At 47.5% G+C, this 21,326-nt stretch overlaps 1 protein-coding gene across 2 annotated transcripts in view; it reads right to left on the reverse strand.

Moving 5' to 3' along the window:
- Positions 1-18,880, reverse strand: part of SLC38A9 (solute carrier family 38 member 9) — a 31,607-nt gene extending 12,727 nt beyond the window's left edge. The window contains exons 1-9 of one of the 2 annotated variants that reach the window (XM_044276639.1): positions 18,759-18,880; positions 14,415-14,535; positions 11,322-11,454; positions 9,401-9,519; positions 8,827-8,890; positions 7,281-7,374; positions 3,352-3,522; positions 2,750-2,809; positions 1,981-2,175 (exon numbers count right to left, since the gene is read on the reverse strand). In XM_044276639.1, the coding sequence (XP_044132574.1) occupies positions 1,981-2,175; positions 2,750-2,809; positions 3,352-3,522; positions 7,281-7,374; positions 8,827-8,890; positions 9,401-9,519; positions 11,322-11,454; positions 14,415-14,506 (928 nt within the window). In that variant the 5' untranslated portion in view covers positions 14,507-14,535; positions 18,759-18,880. The remainder of the gene's footprint in view (positions 1-1,980; positions 2,176-2,749; positions 2,810-3,351; positions 3,523-7,280; positions 7,375-8,826; positions 8,891-9,400; positions 9,520-11,321; positions 11,455-14,414; positions 14,536-18,758) is intronic. The other variant, XM_044276640.1, reaches the window with a different exon arrangement.
- Positions 18,881-21,326: the final 2,446 nt, after the last annotated feature.

Below are 21,326 nucleotides of genomic sequence, written 5' to 3' on the forward strand. Positions count from 1 at the left end.
TAGTTCCGGACACAGTGGGTGCAGCCTTGTAGTTCCGGACACAGTGGGTGCAGCCTTGTAGTTCCGGACACAGTGGGTGCAGCCTTGTAGTTCCGGACACAGTGGGTGCAGCCTTGTAGTTCCGGACACAGTGGGTTCAGCCTTGTAGTTCCGGACACAGTGGGTGCAGCCTTGTAGTTCCGGACACAGTGGGTGCAGCCTTGTAGTTCCGGACACAGTGGGTGCAGGCCTTCTAGTTCCGGACACAGTGGGTGCAGGCCTTCTAGTTCCGGACACAGTGGGTGCAGGCCTTCTAGTTCCGGACACAGTGGGTGCAACCTTGTAGTTCCATCGCCGGAACTATGGGCAAAAAGCTAAGTGTCGGAGACCCAGCTGTTGACCCTCCACTTACTAGCTTGGCGTTGCACTCTTCATTCATTTCTATTGGACATCTGAAAACAGCCAAACATGCTTGCTTGGCTATTTTCCAAACTCCAATAGAAATTAATAGAAGATGGCCACGCATGTGCAGTATGCTCTCATTCACTTTGGGGACCCCGTTCTAGAGATAGGTGTGGGTCCCACGCACATGTGATATCAGTGGCATATCCTAGGGATGTGCCACCAATATGTGAGAGGACAACCCCTACTTACTAACTGCTCGTCCCTATTCGACGCACCTTTACGAATTATTTTCAGTACCAGAGATTACCCTTAAACTTAAAATCATTCTGATAAGACCGCAGAGCGGCGTTTTTGCAGGCTCCTTTACCTCCAAGTGATTTTTGTTGCTAGAACATCAGTTTTTTCGTTTTAAAACCAAGCACAAACAAGAATTTTGAAATGGTCCTGATTTGCAGTCACCTTTCGCCTCATACACGCGGCCTCACCATTATATTTATGGCCAGGTTTACATGCACTGATCTAGATTGCTTGGTCAGACTGGAGACTGAAATGTGTGTCTTAAACCTGCAAAATCAGAGCCGTAGACAAAGATTTCCTCCCGATCCATGCAGTTTCTGAACCGGTCATTCCTCAAATACATTATAATTATTTACTTCATGTAAAGTTGTTCTTATCATGAGAAACATTCCGTCTTTGTCCTGCTTAAAATGTACTTTCCCCCGCAGTTAGGCCTCTTTCACACGGATGAGTTTTCCGTGCGGGTGCAATGCGTGAGGTGAACGCATTGCACCCGCACTAAATCCGGCCCCTTTCATTTCTATGGGGCTGTGCACATGAGCGGTGATTTTCACGCATCACTTGTACGTTGTGTGAAAATCGCAGCATGCTCTATATTGTGTGTTTCTCACGCAATGCAGACCCCATAGAAGTGAATGAGGCTGCGTGAAAATCGCAAGCATCCGCAAGCAAGTGCGGATGCGGTGCGATTTTCACGCACGGTTGGGGAACCGATCTTTATTATTTTCTGAATACAGAATGCTAAGTAAAGTAGTAATGGAGGGGTTAAAAAAAATTAAACTCACTTCATCCACTTGTTCTTGTAGCCCGACTTCTCTTCTAACTTCTTCTTTGATGAGCTGGTAGAAAAGGACCTTTGGTGACATCACTGCGCTCATCACATGTTATTTTTTTTAACCCCTCCATTACTATTTTACTATGCATTCTGTATTAAGAATGCTATTATTTTCCCTTATAACCATGTTATAAGGGAAAATAATAAAATCTACACAACACCAAACCCAAACCCAAACTTCTGTTAAGAAGTCCGGGTTCGGGTCTAGGTACCAAACATGCCGATTTTTCTCATGCGCGTGCAAAACGCTTTAAAATGCTTTGCACTCGCGCAAAAAAAACATGCATTTTCCCGCAACGCACCCGCATCCTATCCGGCCCTCACACGCGACGCCTGTGTGAAAGAGGCCTTAATGTGTGATAATGTTTCTCACTCGTGACCAGTTTCCCATCACCAGCGCGCTCTCCACCCGTATGATGAATTATACGAGATTAATGTGAGAACACAAGATGCCGGTTACTTACCCAAGACATTAAATTTAGCAAAAAACGATGGAGAACGGAAGTTAAGGAGCGGCAAGAGAATGACTATGAGATACAGAGGAACGGTATTCCCTTTACTCCACCACTCTTCAAACTGCTGGAATCCAGTTCCGTTTCCAGAGAACACGTCCACGGTTTCATTGAGCGGAGTATGGTCTCCACTGCTCGGGCAAATAACTGAAAAGGTAAGAAACTTCAGGTACAGTAAAGTCCCTTTAATCTGGCATCAGCAGGGCATGATATGTGTCAAATATCAGACAATCAGAAAATCCTTTTTTACTGAAAAATGTTGTCCCACCAAAAATATTCTACAATTTTTAAATCAGCCCCTGGATCTGAATACTTTTGTAATTGCATGGAGTTAAAAATTTAGCATAGCCAGTGAGTTATTCACTGAAATCTATCTGTACAGCGCCACCTGCTGCTTTCTCTTCTTATAATTTCTCTGTCCTACTCAATTAGATGGAAGCACATGCTCAGTCCCATCCTTCAATTGCCACCAGCTGCAGCAGAAAGGACATGCCCCCTAAGCTGCCAGCTTGAAATAAGTCATTGGAGCAATGGATGTGGAGCTCTCTGGATGTTAGGTCCAGGGCCGGTTCTAGCTTGAGTATCACGTACTGTATGTTGTCCGATTTTCATTTTTTACATTAATCATGGGATCACACCTTTACAATCTGCATGGCTCTAAATTTAGTGACAGCCCCGGGAAATCACACTAGATCCAGACTACACACCGCCTTCTCCATACCTCTGTCACTTCCATTTGTGCTCAGCCCGATTTCTGTGACATTGATGTGATGAACAGAATCTAAAATACATAAAACACAAGAGATGATTACACTTTTGCAGTATTATAAAGCAGAGGCTTGAACGTGCACAATGAATGACTATTTACAGGTTATTTGCTTCAATTCTCATAGTTCTTGCTTTTTTATTTTTTTAATGGCGAGGTTTTGCTGAGATTACAAAATTCACAGCAAAGAACGCCCCCTGGAACCAGAAATTCCATATTTACTGAGCAAACTGCGGCACATATCTGTACCATGCATTAGTCATTATTAGGCAGGTTTGACTATTTTTGGGGCCACTTGGGAAAAAAAAGGCGAGACTCGGAGAAGTTGTAAAATGTGCCAAAGCTGTTACAGATAATAATATGTCAGGCATAAGAAGGGGTAACCTGTCTAACATGCCTACTGAACTGCGCCAAAGTCACAATAATATGTGACACAATATTCCGCACCATGTAACCTGAGGCACGTTACGACACTATGGAGAAATGTCACCGATTGCACCGGACATCCAGGACGCAGTCTGTGAAAAGCCGACTGCGTTCAATAAGATGATACTCACTATAAATAAATTTTCCTGTATTAAAAAGGAAGTTTGACATCAGCACCCAGTATACAATCATCGCCCCAACCAGCGACACCAGAGAGAAGAGGAGACTGGACCAACGCCCAAAGGATCCGAAATAATACTGGCAAACGTCAGGAAACTCCAGGTGTGAGGTGTCGATGGAAGCTGCGAGACGACAGAAAAAAAGATAAAAACATTCAGTCACTTGGTTTATTGTAGATTGGTTTCATCTTAGATTCCTTTGTGTCATAAATAGTAGTATTATGCTACTTTCACACTTGCATTGTTGGATTCTACCAGGCAGTTCCGTCGCCGGCAATCTGTATGCAAACGGATACCGTTTGTAGACGCATCCAGATGCGGATCAGTCTCACAAATGCATTGCAATACCGGATCCGTCTCTCCGGTTGTCATGCGCAGACTGCCAAACTGGATCAGTTTTTCCGGAACACTTAAGGCCGGATCCGGCATTAATGCAATTCAATGGAAAAATAATGTTCTGGAATTTTAGACTGAGAAAATGTACAGTGACTGAACTGATGCATCCTGAACAGATTGCTCTCCATTCAGAATGCATTAGGATAAAACTGATCAGTTTTTCCGGTATTGAGCCCCGAGGACGGAACTCAATACCGGAAAAGTTTAACGCAAGTGTGAAAGTACCCTTAAAGGAGTTGTCTCACCTCAGACATATCATAGCAATATGCCACCAATGTCAGATAGCTGCGGGTCACCATTTCTAGAATGGGTCTCCCAATGTGAATGGAAGGCAGCCGCATATGCCCTGCCACCCCTCCATTAATTTCTTACAGGTGAATGGAGCAGTGGCCGCTCTTGCGCAGTGTCATCACCATTCATTTCTTCAGAACGCCCATAGAAATAAATAGAGAGCACACCACGCATGCACGGTCCGCTCTCCTTCACTTTTAAGGACCCGTTCTGGAGTTAGTAACAGATCCCAGAGGTGGGACCCGCACCCATCTGACATTGGTGGCATATCATAGCGATACAACCCCTTGTGGAGCGATCCTTGTATTGGTAGGACTAGGCGATTTTGGCAAAAAAATTAAATCTCAATTTTTTTCAACCCTATGGAAGTTTTGAATCTCAATTTTATTTATTTATTTTTTATTAAAAACTATACCAAAACTATATAGACCAGCAGTGCAGGGGTTATTAGGTTATATAGACTGGTAGTGCAGGGGTTACTGTACATAGACTGGTAGTGCAGGGGTTACTAATATATATATATATATATATATATATATATATATATATATATATATATATTAGTAACCCCTGCACTGCCTATATATATATATATATATATATATATATATATATATATCTTCTCATTCAAAGAGTTTTCTTTAGTTTCATGACTATGAAAATTGTAGATTCACACTGAAGGCATCAAAACTATGAATTAACACATGTGGAATTATATACATAACAAAAAAGTGGGAAACAACTGAAAATATGTCATATTCTAGGTTCTTCAAAGTAGCCACCTTTTGCTTTGATTACTGCTTTGCACACTCTTGGCATTCTTTTGATGAGCTTCAAGAGGTAGTCACCTGAAATGGTCTTCCAACAGCCTTGAAGGAGTTCCCAGAGATGCTTAGCACTTGTTGGCCCTTTTGCCTTCACTCTGCGATCCAGCTCACCCCAAACCATCTCGATTGGGTTCAGGTCCGGTGACTGTGGAGGCCAGGTCATCTGGCGCAGCACCCCATCACTCTCCTTCATGGTCAAATAGCCCTTACACAGCCTGGAAGTGTGTTTGGGGTCATTGTCCTGTTGAAAAATAAATGATGGTCCAACTAAACGCAAACCGGATGGAATAGCATGCGGCTGCAAGATGCTGTGGTAGCCATGCTGGTTCAGTATGCCTTCAATTTTGAATAAATCCCCAACAGTGTCACCAGCAAAGCACCCCCACACCATCACACCTCCTCCTCCATGCTTCACGGTGGGAACCAGGCATGTAGAGTCCATTCGTTCACCTTTTCTGCGTCGCACAAAGACACGGTGGTTGGAACCAAAGATCTCAAATTTGGACTCATCAGACCAAAGCACAGATTTCCACTGGTCTAATGTCCATTCCTTGTGTTCTTTAGCCCAAACAAGTCTCTTCTGCTTGTTGCCTGTCCTTAGCAGTGGTTTCCTAGCAGATATTCTACCATGAAGGCCTGATTCACACAGTCTCCTCTTAACAGTTGTTCTAGAGATGTGTCTGCTGCTAGAACTCTGTGTGGCATTGACCTGGTCTCTAATCTGAGCTGCTGTTAACCTGCGATTTCTGAGGCTGGTGACTCGGATGAACTTATCCTCCACAGCTGAGGTGACTCTTGGTCTTCCTTTCCTGGGGTGGTCCGCATGTGAGCCAGTTTCTTTGTAGCGCTTGACGGTTTTTGTGACTGCACTTGGGGACAATTTCAAAGTTTTCCCAATTTTTCGGACTGACTGACCTTCATTTCTTAAAGTAATGATGGCCACTTGTTTTTCTTTACTTAGCTGCTTTTTTCTTGCCATAATACAAATTCTAACAGTCTATTCAGTAGGACTATCAGCTGTGTATCCACCTGACTTCTCCACAACTGATGGTCCCAACCCCATTTATAAGGCAAGAAATCCCACTTATTAAACCTGACAGGGCACACCTGTGAAGTGAAGACCATTTCAGGTGACTACCTCTTGAAGCTCATCAAGAGAATGCCAAGAGTGTGCAAAGCAGTAATCAAAGCAAAAGGTGGCTACTTTGAAGAACCTGAAGAACCTAGAATATGACATATTTTCAGTTGTTTCACACTTTTTTGTTATGTATATAATTCCACATGTGTTAATTCATAGTTTTGATGCCTTCAGCGTGAATCTACAATTTTCATAGTCATGAAAATAAAGAAAACTCTTTGAATGAGAAGGTGTGTCCAAACTTTTGGTCTGTACTGTGTATATATATATACTGGCAGTGCAGGGGTTACTGTACATAGACCAGGAGTGCAGAGGCAAGTGACGTGGTGGGGCATCAGAAGCCTCAAGGACGAATTAATCAAAATTATTTGAATAATCGCCCAGCCCATGTATTGGGTAACTAAAAATTGATATTTGTAATCTTACAGAGCACAAAAGCCGGGTCATCAGGCAGGTTTTGCAGATGAATGAGTGAAAGGCCGAACATCTAAGAGATGTTACATCAAGACATTGTATAAGGGGTGGTAAATCATCAAGATAAGCCAGCGCAATAAAATGGGGGGGGTTCACAGTGGTTGACTCCCCACTCAGAACACTCTGGTGGCGGCTTATCTTCCCTGAGAACAAAAAGGATCGGGGATTGAAATTAGCATGCTGATCCTTCGTTTGCCTTGACATTATCAAGGGAGTCGGGAGGCCCCCCATACACACGAGATACCATAGGTAGCCACCCTGGCGGGATCGGTGGTTTGCAATTTAGTCATCAGCTTAATTGCTCTTACATCTGTTTTGCTCACAAATTATAGTGACAAAATGAAGGGGGCTACCCTCCCTCCTTTTAACATAGAAACGAAAGGCACATAGGTGGTTCCTAAGGACTTAAAGGGGAAATCCACCCAAACATCGATACATATAGGACGGCATTTGTGAAGTCTATATTCTAAGACTATTTTGCGGATAACAACATGGCAGATGTATGCCACAACAGACCACACAGACATTATTTGATGAAAATAGGAAATACTTTGCACGGCACAAACACTGCAGATCTGCTGACTGTCTCCCAACTACCAGATCAACCCCGAAGCGTTTCCTCCATTCCCAGAAGTCTATGGAAAGTTGTTAGATTTTTACTAAACACGTGTTCAATTCTCTATCACGTTTAGAAGATCATAAATGGACATAAGATCAAAGACACTGGTTTAAGAATTATGAGAGTGGATCCTTACGTATTGTCCCTTGGGACTTCACCACCCTATAGCAGCAGTAAAGGGTTAAAAGACCCATCAGGAAAATGACCACGACTCCAGTTGTGAATCCGGCCTGGGAGAGAGAACACAAAAGGGTTTGTTTTTTGCATAACAATTCATAATAGTCCAAAACACGCCATTCATGCAGGGGTAGCAGCGTCCCTGTGTTCCCTTCCTGCAAGCGAGGGGTAATTCTACACAGTCCCCCTATTAGGTGCACCACCTACACCTTCACAAAATAAAGTCGGACACAAGCACTTTTCTAATGTTTTTAGCTTCTGATTTCAGATTTTTTTTTTTATCTTATTTCTGTACATGGTTAGGGGCGGTCATCTTGCCTATGCTGCTGTGAACAGCACTCAAAGCCGCGTGAACATAGGAAACTGGCACAACTTATTGACTTCTATGGGAGAGTTTGGCGGGCACGTTCTGCCACCTGTGCAGAGGTCATTCTTCTCACTGAAAAATGCACAAACTCCTGAATTCACCTCATCTGTGCTTGCGCCAGGGAGGCGAATAGTTCTGGAGCCGTTCACAGCAGAGACGGTCGCGCACGTACACAGCCGCTCCATTCATTTCTATGGGAGTTCCGGAGATAGCTGAGTACAGCTCTACTATCTCCGGAATTCCCATATAAATGAATGTAGTGACTGCACATGTGCGACCAGCCGCTCCGTTCATTTCAGGGGGGCTGCAGGGGGTATGGGCCCCCCATTCTCATGATCTGTAGGGGTCCCAGTGGTAGGACCCCTCACCCATCTAATAGTTATTCTCTATCCTGTGGATGGGGGGATAACTTGAAACAACTGGAATACCCCCTTTATGCTCCGCTCCTTTCTGTGGCAAGTCGCTCTCTGGCTGCTTTGCCAATGCCTTGCCCTGTCAATGAAAGCAGTCAGGGAGGGGCTGGTCACAGAACGGAGCGGAGCTTGGGTGCAACAAGAGCAACGGTGACATCCTCAAGGAACCAAATGCATATTGGTATATTAAGAAAAAGTATCATAACTCTGGAATGGAGCCTGACCGCCGTATGCTGTCCGCAAAAAGGCGGATCCTTTAGATGCTGTCCCATTCACTTCTATGGGTCCTATACTTGTCAGTGAAAATCAGGACATTGCCCTATTGAAGTCTATGGATCAGCAAAAAAAATGGAATGCAATCCGTTTTTTTGCGGACATGCTGAACTGACCGCAAAAAAACTGATCCACATTTTTGCGGACAGCATACAGCCATCTGAATGAGCCCTTAATCAGGTGAACCACAGCTACAGCATGTGTCTGTGCAAAGAGTTTGACGGAGGTCGCTGGTGACAGATTCCCTTTAAGGTGGCTTTGCGGGGCCCGCTGGATACCAGAAATTCCCATTACCAGGGCAGATGGAAAAGGAACGTCTTACAGAGACGACACCTTTCAGGCTGCTTGGTCTGTGAACTCCTAACTGGACCCCAACTTGGAATAAAGCAGTGTAAATAGGAATTTATTTGAGATATCGGGTCAGGTGTCTTTATTCTCCCTACCAGCGTTACCTGCTTAATTCCCCAGGGAATGCTGAGAATTGACGTTCCCATCATTGTGTTCCAGATCATAAATCTGAAAAAACAGTTTCATAATTTACAGTAAGATACAGTAAAATTCTAATAAAGAACAATACAGTCAGCGTCGCTCCAAGCCTGAAATGGCTGCATACATGCAAAATCAGATAAGGCACCAAAACCATTGTTTTAACGTGTAACGTGTAGCCGTACTTTCAGAAAGCTTCAGACATTTCCCGGCAGCATGTCGCATGTTTTGAGCAGTGTGGGTCCAGGGGCTGAGACCCCCCACCAAGTGAAGAAATGCTCAGCAGAGCACAATGCCCCTTTTGGCTGTGATCGGCTTTCCTTGGAGAGTGTTAGAAAGTGTATTATTCCGTACACCGCCAAGTTTGCCTCTACAAGAGTCAGTCGGTCAAAGCCCTTAGATTTAGTGACGGGAAGGGTTTTAAAACCTGGCCCCTCCAAATCAGAAGTGTCCCTATGATACGTCAGACATGATCTAAAAAGCGTAGGTGCACTTTAACGTGAGGCAATTAAAACAAACCCTCAGTATCGGCTTACGTACATTGTGACTATGCTGGAGTTCGTCTCCGAGCCGTCTCCACCGTGAATTTTTAAAGCGGTTCCGAAAGGACTGTAAACATAGATTTCTTCTGGCGCAGGAATCACATGAACTGGAGCAATCTAAAAGCACAAACAACCGGAGTTACGTGTGAGAAAGGTTAAATGGGAACAAGACTGAGAGCCATCGGCGCTGCCACCGTGGGCCTCCAAGTCTTGATCTATGTGTGGACCAGGGTACTTTCACACTAGCGTTTTTGTTTTCCGGTATTGGGTTCCGTCACAGGAGCTCAATACCGGAAAACCTCCCAATGCATTCTGAATGGAGAGCAATTCGTTCAGGATGCATCAGTTCAGTCCCTCTTACGTTTTTTGGCCGGAGAAAATACTGCGGCATGCTAACACTTGCCGGAATGCCGGATCCGGTGTAACGTTACATTTCCCTACCTCGTGAGATTTCCCTACCCTCGTCACTTCAGGTCGCACCGGACATGACGTGAGGAGGTGTGCCGCGCAGGCGCACAACGACGGAGTTGGGAAACTTCACAGCAGAGTGCGCATGCGACGGGAGCCTCACCAGCAGTTAGGAAAGGGAAAAATTACGGGCCAGTGCTTTTTCCCTACCCCCCCTAACCGCTGGTGAGGCTCCCAGCACATGCGCAGTGTCGGCCGGTATCCAGCTGAGAACATCCATCCGATCACCGCGCCTGCGCACTGGCCCGTAATTTTTTCCCTACCCTACCCACTGGCGAGGCTCCCGGCGCATGCGCACTCTGCTGTGAAATTTCCAAACCCCGTCGTTGTGCGCCTGCGCGGCGGGACACACCTCCTCATGTCATGTCCGGTGCCACCGGAAGTAAAGAGGGTAGGGAAATGTAACGTTACACCGGCATTAATTTACATTGAAGTGTATTAGTGTTCCGGCAAAACGGATCCAGCTTTCCGGTCTGCGCATGCGCAGACCTTTAAAAATGCAAAAAAATAATATTTATACCGGATTCGTTTTTCCGGATGACACCGGAGAGACGGATCCAGTATTTCAATGTATTTGTCAGATGGATCCGTCTGACAAATGCCATCAGTTTGGGTCCAGATTGCCGAATCTGGCAGGCAGTTCCGTCACCGGAACTGCCTGCCGGAATCCTCTGCCGCAAGTGTGAAAGTACCCTAAGGATATACAGGAGGTGTGGACTGAACAGACTATAAAAGTGCAATACACAAACATCCTATTACAGGTTATACTGGTATAAATGCAGTTTTGCCTAGAATGTCCCGCAGGAGATTTTTCCCCATGAGCAAAATCTTAGACCAGGGCCAAATGGGTACGGTTGCCATGTGGAGATATGTAAACCCTTTGATCTGAAAATCATTGCAGGTCTGAACTGAAAGTGAACTTCTGGCACCTCTCTATGAGGGTTAACTTTAAAGGGATTTTCTGGGTCTTCCATATTGATGGCCCTTCCTCAGATAGGTCATGAATATCAGATCAGTGAGGGTTCCAACTCCTGGCACCCCCAACGATCATCTGTTTAAGGAGGTTGAATTCCTATATTGAAAAATTCCCCTTGATAAAAAAATAAAATAAAAAATATCCCAAGTGGACAATCTAAGAAGGGTTTAAAGGAATTGTACCAACAAGAATGACTACATAAAGTAAAGTCAATTAAGAAACTGATATGATAATTTGGAGAAAATTATTGATTATGTTGGAAACTGGGAGGATGTTATGAAGAAGTGCACCGAAGATCAAACAGCTGATCCATGGGGGTGCCGGAAGTCGGACCCTTGCCGATCAGATATTGATGACCTATAGGGAGGTTAAGTCATCAAGATTCAATACCAAAATCCTGGACAACCCCTTTAACTTCTGGACCAAGGCACCACTAGGAACTATAAATGTGTAACTGTGCATCCTACTATCATACCAGGGAGGATTCAGACGGAGGACCCAGCTTGCTGTAGTAGTGGATGCGTTTATTCATAGCTGCAGCATGAGAAGTAACTCTGGGGGGGTCGTCATTGATGCTGGTGATGTATGTCGGTTCTATGTGAAAAGGCCTGAAACAGAAAAGCAGATGGGAGACGATTCACTTCCCTTTCCTCTTTCCACCCCCCATTTCCCCACCAGGAAGTGGCGCTGATTCCTTGGTGTAGTCCTCGTCTGTTCCCTATGTACAATGCAGCCAGAAAGTCTCCAGATCCTTTCACTTTTTGCACATTTTGTTAAATTGCTCCCTGTGCTAAAATAAAAAAAAGCATCAATCTGCCCTCAAGTTCCCTGTAATCAGAAAGTGAGAAAATAATTTTAGAAAATGTAGCAAATTTATTTAAAAGGAAAAACAAAAATTTCTCTTTGACACAAGTATACAGAGCCTTTGCTATGACACCTGACATTTAGCTCTTGGGCCTCCCATTTCTCTAGATCCTTTCTGAAATGTTTCTCCATCTTGAATGGAGTCTCCTGTGGTAAATTCAGCTGACTGGACATGATTAACAGCCCTGTCTATATCAGGTCTCACAGATAACAATGCATAAGTAAAAACCAAGCCAATGAAGAGGAGAGAACTGCCTGTAGAGCTCAGAGACAGGATTGTGTGGAGGCACGGATCTAGGAAAGGGGACAAAACATTTCTGCTGCACTGAAAGTTCCAGAGAACACAGTGACCTCCATAATTCCTACATGGAAGAAGCCTGGAGCAACCAGGAGTCTTCCTAGAGCTGACCACCCCACCAAACTAAGTAATCAGGGGAGAAGGGCCTTGGTAAGAGAGGTGACCAAGAACCCAATAGTCTCTCTGGCTGAGCTCCAAAGATCCTGTGTGCAGATGGGAGAAACTTCAAGAAGGTCAACCATCACTGCAGCACTCCACCAATCTGGGCTTTATGGCATAGTGGTCAGAAAGAAACCTCTCCTAAGTAAGAGTCACATGAAGGGGGCCTGGTGTTACGAAAAGCAGCTAAAGGGAGAAACAAGATGCTCTGCTCTGATGAAACCAAGATTGAACTTTTTGGTCTCAATTCTACACGTCATGTCTTGAGAAAACCAGGCGTCGCTCATCACCTGCCCAATACCATCCCTACAGTGAAGCATGGTGGTGGCATCATCATCCTGGGGGGACAGGGAGACTGGTCAGGGGGGGGGAAAGCTGAATGGAGCAAAGTACAGAGATATTTCTGTGAAGGTTCTCATTTATCCAGGTCATGGTATATCTGTAAAGAATAAATCAAGGCAACTGGACGTACTGTAGATTTCTTGAAAACGTTTCACTCGTTCTTCCAGCGAGCTTTCTCAATTCTGAGTGACTGTACAAAAATGTAACTGAATCAACATCTGGTAATTATACCCAGCATTGGGTCAAAGGTGTTGATTACATTAACCTAACCTCTGGTGGGGGGGTTAGACATCTATTGTCTGCCACATACAGTGCTGTCTTGACACCTTTTTCTGGTAAGTCTATCAACTACTGACTCCAATTAGGATAATGGAATCAACACCTTTGACCCAATGCTGGGTATAATTACCAGATGTGGATTCAGTTACATATTTATTCCTAGAGAATTTTTGTACAGTCACTCAGAATTGAGAAAGCTCGTTGGAAGAACGAGTGAAACGTTTTCAAGAAATCTACAGTACGTCCAGTTGCCTTGATTTATTCTTTACAGATATACAGAGATATTCTTAATGAGAACCTGATCCTAAGCACAAATCCAAGACAAAACAGGAGCAGCTTAGGGACAACTCTGGGAATGTCCTTGAGTGGTCCAGAGCCCTGAACCCAAGGGAACATCTCTGGAGAGACCTGAAAATGGCAGTCCACTGACGATCCCCATCCAACCTGACAGAGATGGAGAGGATCAGCAGAGAAGAACGGCTAAAAAAAATCCCCAAATCCAGGTGCAAACCTTGTGGCCTCATCTCCAAGAAGACTGGAGGCTGGAATCACTGCCAGAGGGGCTGAAGACTTACGTCCCGGGTAAAGGGGCTGAAGACTTACGTCCCGGGTAAAGGGGCTGAAGACTTACGTCCCGGGTAAAGGGGCTGAAGACTTACGTCCCGGATAAAGGGGCTGAAGACTTACGTCCCGGGTAAAGGGGCTGAAGACTTACGTCCCGGGTAAAGGGGCTGAAGACTTACGTCCCGGGTAAAGGGGCTGAAGACTTACGTCCCGGGTAAAGGGGCTGAAGACTTACGTCCCGGGTAAAGGGGCTGAAGACTTACGTCCCGGGTAAAGGGGCTGAAGACTTACGTCCCGGGTAAAGGGGCTGAAGACTTACGTCCCGGGTAAAGGGGCTGAAGACTTACGTCCCGGGTAAAGGGGCTAAAGACTTACGTCCCGGGTAAAGGGGCTGAAGACTTACGTCCCGGGTAAAGGGGCTGAAGACTTACGTCATTACAAGATTTTAGTTTTTCCTTTTCTAAAAGTTAGTGAAGATTTCTACCATTCTGTTCTCACTTTGCTTTTTGCAACAGGTAACTGCAGTTTTTACCACACAGTATTTGCCTTTTTGTGAAAACAGTAAAAACTACAGATAAAACTCTAAATTAGAATTTATACTGTGTCAATGATGACGGCCATGGCTAGTAATTTAGGCTACTTTCACATCTGGGTTTTTTAATCCTGACAGAAATCACTGCACTTCGCCGGATCCTCACCGACTACAATTGGGTCTGGCCGCTTCCCTGCATAAATTCTGGCTTTCAGTCGGACTAGAAGTCGTGCATTGCGGCCCAGTTAAACTGTTGGCCTATCCCCTGGATTATCATCTGATCAGCAGGGGTGTTACCCTTCCTACTCCCTCCAGATCAGCAGTTCTACAATAGCTCCGGTGCCACAACTTGGAGCTGGTAACCGCAGGAAGTGAACAGGAGCAGCTCTGCAGTTACCAGCTCCCTCCACTACAAAATGGATGGCGCTGCAGTTCACTTCCGACTCCCGCGGATCAGATATTGATGGTCCCATTTAACAACCCCTTTTGCTAATAACAAATCCTACGGCTGTTACTAACGAGCCGCCTACCTCCGGGACCTGGCATCCACAGCGCTAAAGTGATTCTTTGTGCATTCTTCAAACAGCGACGGGTAAATCAGCGGAGCCTCATCCTCCTCCATGGTGAACCGTTATCCGGTGGATAGGAAACCTAGAAAGGAAAACACATCTCTATTAAAATGTATATAAATGCGCAAGGCCTGAGGGGTGGCTGAGCATGACCCAGGGGGTACACGGATCGCCAGAGCATTCCTGTGTCATGCTCCGCCCCCTGCACGAGGCATAGCACCGTGTGCAGTCCTGACATTGCGATACATGCACATTTCTGGATGCTGAGGTATACATATAAAACTAATCAGTCCATATAGTAACCAAAGACACTGAACTATCCCTAAAGCAGAAACTTTAAAACAGCCCCTCCGAGTGCAAGTCACTTGATGTGTTACAAACCTATGGGGCAATTGCACACACGTCGGATTTATCCTCGGGATAGGTCATCCATGTTAAAATATCGGAAACTCCCTTTAAACGTTAATTTAGGTGGCCATTGGTTGCGGCGGATAGGCAAGGTCATGTCTACCCGAGAGGAGGCGCCCTCTGTCCCCCACCATGACGTAACTGTGGGGTCCCCCAAGCCCGCCACTTTACTGCCCCTATTAGGGTGTAATAGGAGGTCCGAAAAATCATTATGCACCGCAATGTAGAAAGGTGATCGCAGGTTCAGGAGCCAAAGGTGGACTATAAGAAAAACAAAGAGTTTAATCAACTTTTCAAAAATAATATTAAAAAGTAAAAAATCCTCTTCCCATTCATTGTACAAGAAGAACCATAATAATTACAACCAGATTAGGACTTGAACCTCACATTCAGTTAGAAATCTTAGAAAGAGGAAACGTAAAAAAACAATTCCCGCGGTCCCAGAATAGGCTCCTGCGCACACTGCAAATTATCGAGCCAATGTTACATTCATCACTGCGGTGCTGAAGTGTCGTGTCAGCAGCGTCTTCCAGGAAAACTCCATTTCAGGTACAACATGTGGACATAGAGGCCGGGGTGCGGCATTAGTACTACATCATGTGGACATAGAGGCCAGAGTGCGGTATTAGTACTACATCATGTGGACATAGAGGCCGGGGTGCGGTATTAGTACTACATCATGTGGACATAGAGGCCGGGGTGCGGTATTAGTACTACATCATGTGGACATAGAGGCCGGGGTGCGGTATTAGTACTACATCATGTGGACATAGAGGCCAGAGTGCGGTATTAGTACTACATCATGTGGACATAGAGGCCGGGGTGCGGTATTAGTACTACATCCTGTGGACATAGAGGCCAGAGTGCGGTATTAGTACTACATCATGTGGACATAGAGGCCGGGGTGCGGTATTAGTACTACAGCATGTGACTATAGAGGCCAGGGTGCGGTATTAGTACTACATCATATGACTATAGAGGCCGGGTGAGGTATTAGTACTACATCATGTGGACATAAAGGCCGAGTGAGGTATTAGTACTACTACATCATGTGACTATGGAGGCCGGGGTGCGGTATTAGTACTACATCATGTGACTATAGAGGCCAGGGTGCGGTATTAGTACTACATCATGTGACTATAGAGGCCGGGTGAGGTATTAGTACTACATCATGTGGACATAAAGGCCGAGTGAGGTATTAGTACTACTACATCATGTGACTATGGAGGCGGGGGTGAGGTATTAGTACTACATCGTGTGGCTATGGAGGCTGGGGTGCGGTATCAGTACAACATCTTGTGATCATAGAGGCGGGGGTGCGGTATTAGTACTACATCATGTGACTATAGAGGCGGCGGTGCGGTATTAGTACTACATCATGTGACTATAGAGGCCAGGGTGCGGTATTAGTACTACATCATGTGACTATAGAGGCCGGGTGAGGTATTAGTACTACATCATGTGGACATAGAGGCCGGGTGAGGTATTAGTACTACTACATCATGTGGACATAGAGGCCGGGTGAGGAATTAGTACTACTACATCATGTGGACATAGAGGCCAGAGTGCGGTATTAGTACTACTACATCATGTGGACATAGAGGCCAGAGTGCGGTATTAGTACTACTACATCATGTGGACATAGAGGCGGGAGTGCAGTATTAGTACTACTACATCATGTGGACATAGAGGCCGGGGTGCGGTATTAGTACTACATCATGTGGACATAGAGGCCGGAGTGCGGTATTAGTACTACTACATCATGTGACTATGGAGGCGGGGGTGAGGTATTAGTACTACATCGTGTGGCTATGGAGGCTGGGGTGCGGTATCAGTACAACATCTTGTGATCATAGAGGCGGGGGTGCGGTATTAGTACTACATCATGTGACCATAGAGGCGGGGGTGCGGTATTAGTACTACATCATGTAACTATAGAGACCGGGATGAGGTATTAGTACTACATCATGTGACTATGGAGGCCGGGGTGCGGTATTAGTACTACATCATATGACTATGGAGGCGGGGGTGCGGTATTAGTACTACATCATGTGACTATGGACGCCGGGGTGCAGTATTAGTACTACATCATGTGACTATGGAGGCAGGGGGACCTCAGTATTAGGGCTCATGCAGACGATCGTATGTATTTTGCGGTCCGCAATACAGGAATCTGCCAAATATATGACGTTCGTGTGCATTCTGTATTTTGCGGAGCAGAACAGCTGGCCCCTGATAGAACCGTACTATCCGTAATGCGGACAATAATAGGACATACGGAAACGGAAAGCACACGGAGTAACTTTTGTTTTTTTGTGGATTGAAATGAATGGTTCCGTATATGGTTAGCAAAAAACTAAACGGAAGGATACGGAAAAAAATTACGTTTGTTTGAGCCCTTAATGGGTCAAAAAAATAAAGAACACGTCCTCTTCATATTACAGACGAGGACAGGACGCTCTGCAGGGGGGCAGGACGTTCCGTTCCGCAAACTGCGGCCGTGTGCATGAGGCCCTGTGGGGTAAAAACTGCGTCAAAACTGCAGGTGGTCTGACTGCGAGTTGTCAGGGTCTTGCGGTGCGGTTGTCGGCCACATGTACGGCTGAAAACTGCAGCAACTAGTCCTAAAAGTATAAATACCCTGATCGCAACGTACACAGAAAGCTGAACGCCAGGCTGGGGCCGGCAGCTGTCATCGCCCCGCTGTCCGCTGTATAACAGATGAGCGGTCATCTGGCGGTCATCGGTGCGTTTTCCCGGGCTCCGCCAGGTTCCGGTATTTTTGGGGGCAGTTATATTGTTGCCGTCAAAAATACCAGAAAACCTTCCACAAGCCCCAAAAAAGGTTTACAGCCCAAATGTGAACAGATATCCACACTGACCACTGCAGCTGTACAGAAACTACAACTCCCAGCATCCTCTGGCAGCCTTCAGCTCTAAGAATATATTGGGAGTTGTAGTCTCACTTGCAGAACACTAGAATAAATGTACCATATAACAAATCACCGCTGTGTGACCTGAAAAACACAGTCCAGCGACGGGAGCCCCGCCTCTGCGGCATCCGGGACCCCCGCCTCTGCGGCATCCGGGACCCCCGCCTCTGCGGCATCCGGGACCCCCGCCTCTGCGGCATCCGGGACCCCCGCCTCTGCGGCATCCGGGACCCCCGCCTCTGCGGCATCCGGGACCCCCGCCTCTGCGGCATCCGGGACCCCCGCCTCTGAGGCATCCGGGACCCCCGCCTCTGAGGCATCCGGGACCCCCGCCTCTGCGGCATCCGGGACCCCCGCCTCTGAGGCATCCGGGACCCCCGCCTCTGAGGCATCCGGGACCCCCGCCTCTGAGGCATCCGGGACCCCCGCCTCTGAGGCATCCGGAACGCCCACATCTGCTGCATCCGGGACCCCCACCTCTGCGGCATCCGGAACGCCCACCTCTGCGGCATCCGGGACCCCCACCTCTGCGGCATCCGGGACCCCCACCTCTGCGGCATCCGGGACCCCAACCTCTGCGGCATCCGGGACCCCAACCTCTGCGGCATCCGGGACCCCAACCTCTGCGGCATCCGGGACCCCAACCTCTGCGGCATCCGGGACCCCAACCTCCGAGGCATCCGGAACGCCCACATCTGCTGCATCCGGGACCCCCAACCTGCATTATCTGGGACCCCCATCTCTGCAGTGCCTATAAACCTTACCTTTGCAGCGCCAGGGACCCCCCACCTCTGCAACACCCTCATCACCAATGCCCAGGACCCTAACCTCAGCACGGTCTGGGACCCCCACCTCTGCAGCGGCCAGGATTCCTGTTATTTGGGACCCCACCTCTGCAGCACTGTCATCACAAACGCTCAGGACTATCGGGGACAGTCACCCCTGCAGTCCTCGGGATCCTCACCAGTGTCCGGGTCCCTCACTCCAGCACAGCCCGGGACCACCGCTCCAGAACCGCACGGAGTCCTCACCGCTGTCACCTCAGAAACTTCCCTGTCTGCACTGTGCTCCAAAACAGGAAGCAGCTGACAAGGGGCCGGCGGCGGAATTCTGGGCATTGTAGTCCTGAACCGCCTTGTTTGTGTTGCTCAGCAGGTAGGCGTGGACTACAAAGTCCAGAATGCAGCGCGATAACGGCGAAGTTCTATGTGGTGAATCACCCTGGAGGAAAGATGCTGAGTGCGAGAATCAGCAGTGTGTGAAAGGAGACGAGGAGTGAGGGAGAAGGGGCGAGTGTGAGGGGAGGAATGAGGTCGAGTGTGAGGGGAGGAATGAGGTCGAGTGTGAGGGGAGGAATGAGGGCGAGTGTGAGGGGAGGAATGAGGGCGAGTGTGAGGGGAGGAATGAGGGAGGGTGTAAGGAGAGGAATGAGGGCGAGTGTGAGGGGAGGAATGAGGGCGAGTGTGAGGGGAGGAATGAGGGCGAGTGTGAGGAGAGGAATGAGGGCGAGTGTGAGGGGAGGAATGAGGGAGGGTGTAAGGAGAGGAATGAGGGAGAGTGTGAGGGGAGGAATGAGGGCGAGTGTGAGGAGAGGAATGAGGGCGAGTGTGAGGGAAGGAATGAGGGAGGGTGTAAGGAGAGGAATGAGGGCGAGTGTGAGGGGAGGAATGAGGGCGAGTGTGAGGAGAGGAATGAGGGCGAGTGTGAGGAGAGGAATGAGGGAGGGTGTAAGGAGAGGAATGAGGGCGAGTGTGAGGGGAGGAATGAGTGTGAGGGGAGGAATGAGGGCGAGTGTGAGGAGAGGAATGAGGGCGAGTGTGAGGGGAGGAATGAGGGCGAGTGTGAGGAGAGGAATGAGGGCGAGTGTGAGGAGAGGAATGAGGGCGAGTGTGAGGGGAGGAATGAGGGCGAGTGGGAGGGGAGGAATGAGGGAGGTGTAAGGAGAGGAATGAGGGCGAGTGTAAGGAGAGGAATCAGGGCGAGTGTGAGGGGAGGAATGAGGGCGAGTGTGAGGGGAGGAATCAGGGCGAGTGTGAGGGAAGGAATCAGGGCGAGTGTGAGGGGAGGAATGAGGGCGAGTGTGAGGGGAGGAATGAGGGCGAGTGTGAGGAGAGGAATGAGGGCGAATGTGAGGAGAGGAATGAGGGCGAGTGTGAGGAGAGGAATGAGGGCGAGTGTAAGGAGAGGAATGAGTGTGAGGGGAGGAATGAGGGCGAGTGTGAGGAATGAGGGCGAGTGTGAGGGGAGGAATGAGGGCGAGTGTGAGGGGAGGAATGAGGGAGGGAGGAATGAGGGTGAATGAGGGCGAGTGTGAGGAGAGGAATGAGAGCGAGTGTGAGGAGAGGAATAAGGGTGAGTGAGGGAGGAATGAGGGTGAGGAGAGGAATAAGGGTGAATGAGGGCGAGTGTGAGGAGAGGAATGAGGGCGAGTGTGAGGAGAGGAATGAGAGCGAGTGTGAGGAGAGGAATAAGGGTGAGTGAGGGAGGAATGAGGGTGAGGAGAGGAATAAGGGTGAATGAGGGCGAGTGTGAGGAGAGGAATGAGGGCGAGTGTGAGGGGAGGAATGAGAGCGAGTGTGAGGAGAGGAATGAGGGAGGGTGTAAGGAGAGGAATAAGGGTGAGTGAGGGGAGGAATGAGTGTGAGGAGAGGAATGAGGGCGAGTGTAAAGAGAAGAATGAGGGCGGGTGTAAGGAGAGGAATAAGGCCTAGTTCACACAAACTTTTTTTTGCGGGTGTACGGGCCGTTTTTTTGTGTTCCGTATACGGAACCATTCATTTCAATGGTTCCGCAAAAAAAACTGAATGTGTTCCGTATGCATTCCGTTTCCGTATTTCCGTTCCGTTGAAAGATAGAGCTTGTCCTATATTTGGCCGTAAATCACGGGTCGTGGCTCCATTCAAGTCAATGGGTCCGCCAAAAAAACGGAACACATACGGAAATGCATCCGTATGTCTTCCGTTTCCGTTCCGTTTTTTCTGAATCATCTATTGAGAATGTTATGCCCAGCCCAATTTTTTCTATCTAATTACTGTATACTGTATATGCCATACGGAAAAACGGAACGGAAAAACGGAAAGGAAACGGAAACACAACGGAACTTAAAAACAGAACAACGGATCCGTGAAAAACGGACCGCAAAAAACAATAAAAGCCATACGGTCGTGTGAACTAGGCCTAAGGGTGAGTGAGGGAGGAATGAGGGTGAGGGGAGGAATGAGTGTGAGTGTAAGGAGAGGAATGAGGGTTAGTGTGAGGAGAAGAATGAGGGAGGGTGTAAGGAGAGGAATGAGCGTGATGAGAAGAATGAGGGTAAGTGAGGGAGGTATGAGGGCGAGTGTGGGGAGAGGGTTGAGGGCGAGTGTGAGGGAGGAATGAGGGAGGGTGTAAGGAGAGGAATAAGGGTGAATGAGGGCGAGTGTGAGGGGAGGAATGAGGGTGAGTGTGAGGGGAGGTATAAGGGGGAGTGTGAGGAGAGGAACAAGGGCCAGTGTGAGAAGAGGAATGAGGGCGAGTGTGAGAAGAAAGAGGG

The sequence above is a fragment of the Bufo gargarizans genome, chromosome 1, assembly GCF_014858855.1.
Source record: "Bufo gargarizans isolate SCDJY-AF-19 chromosome 1, ASM1485885v1, whole genome shotgun sequence".
Lineage (NCBI taxonomy): Eukaryota > Metazoa > Chordata > Amphibia > Anura > Bufonidae > Bufo > Bufo gargarizans.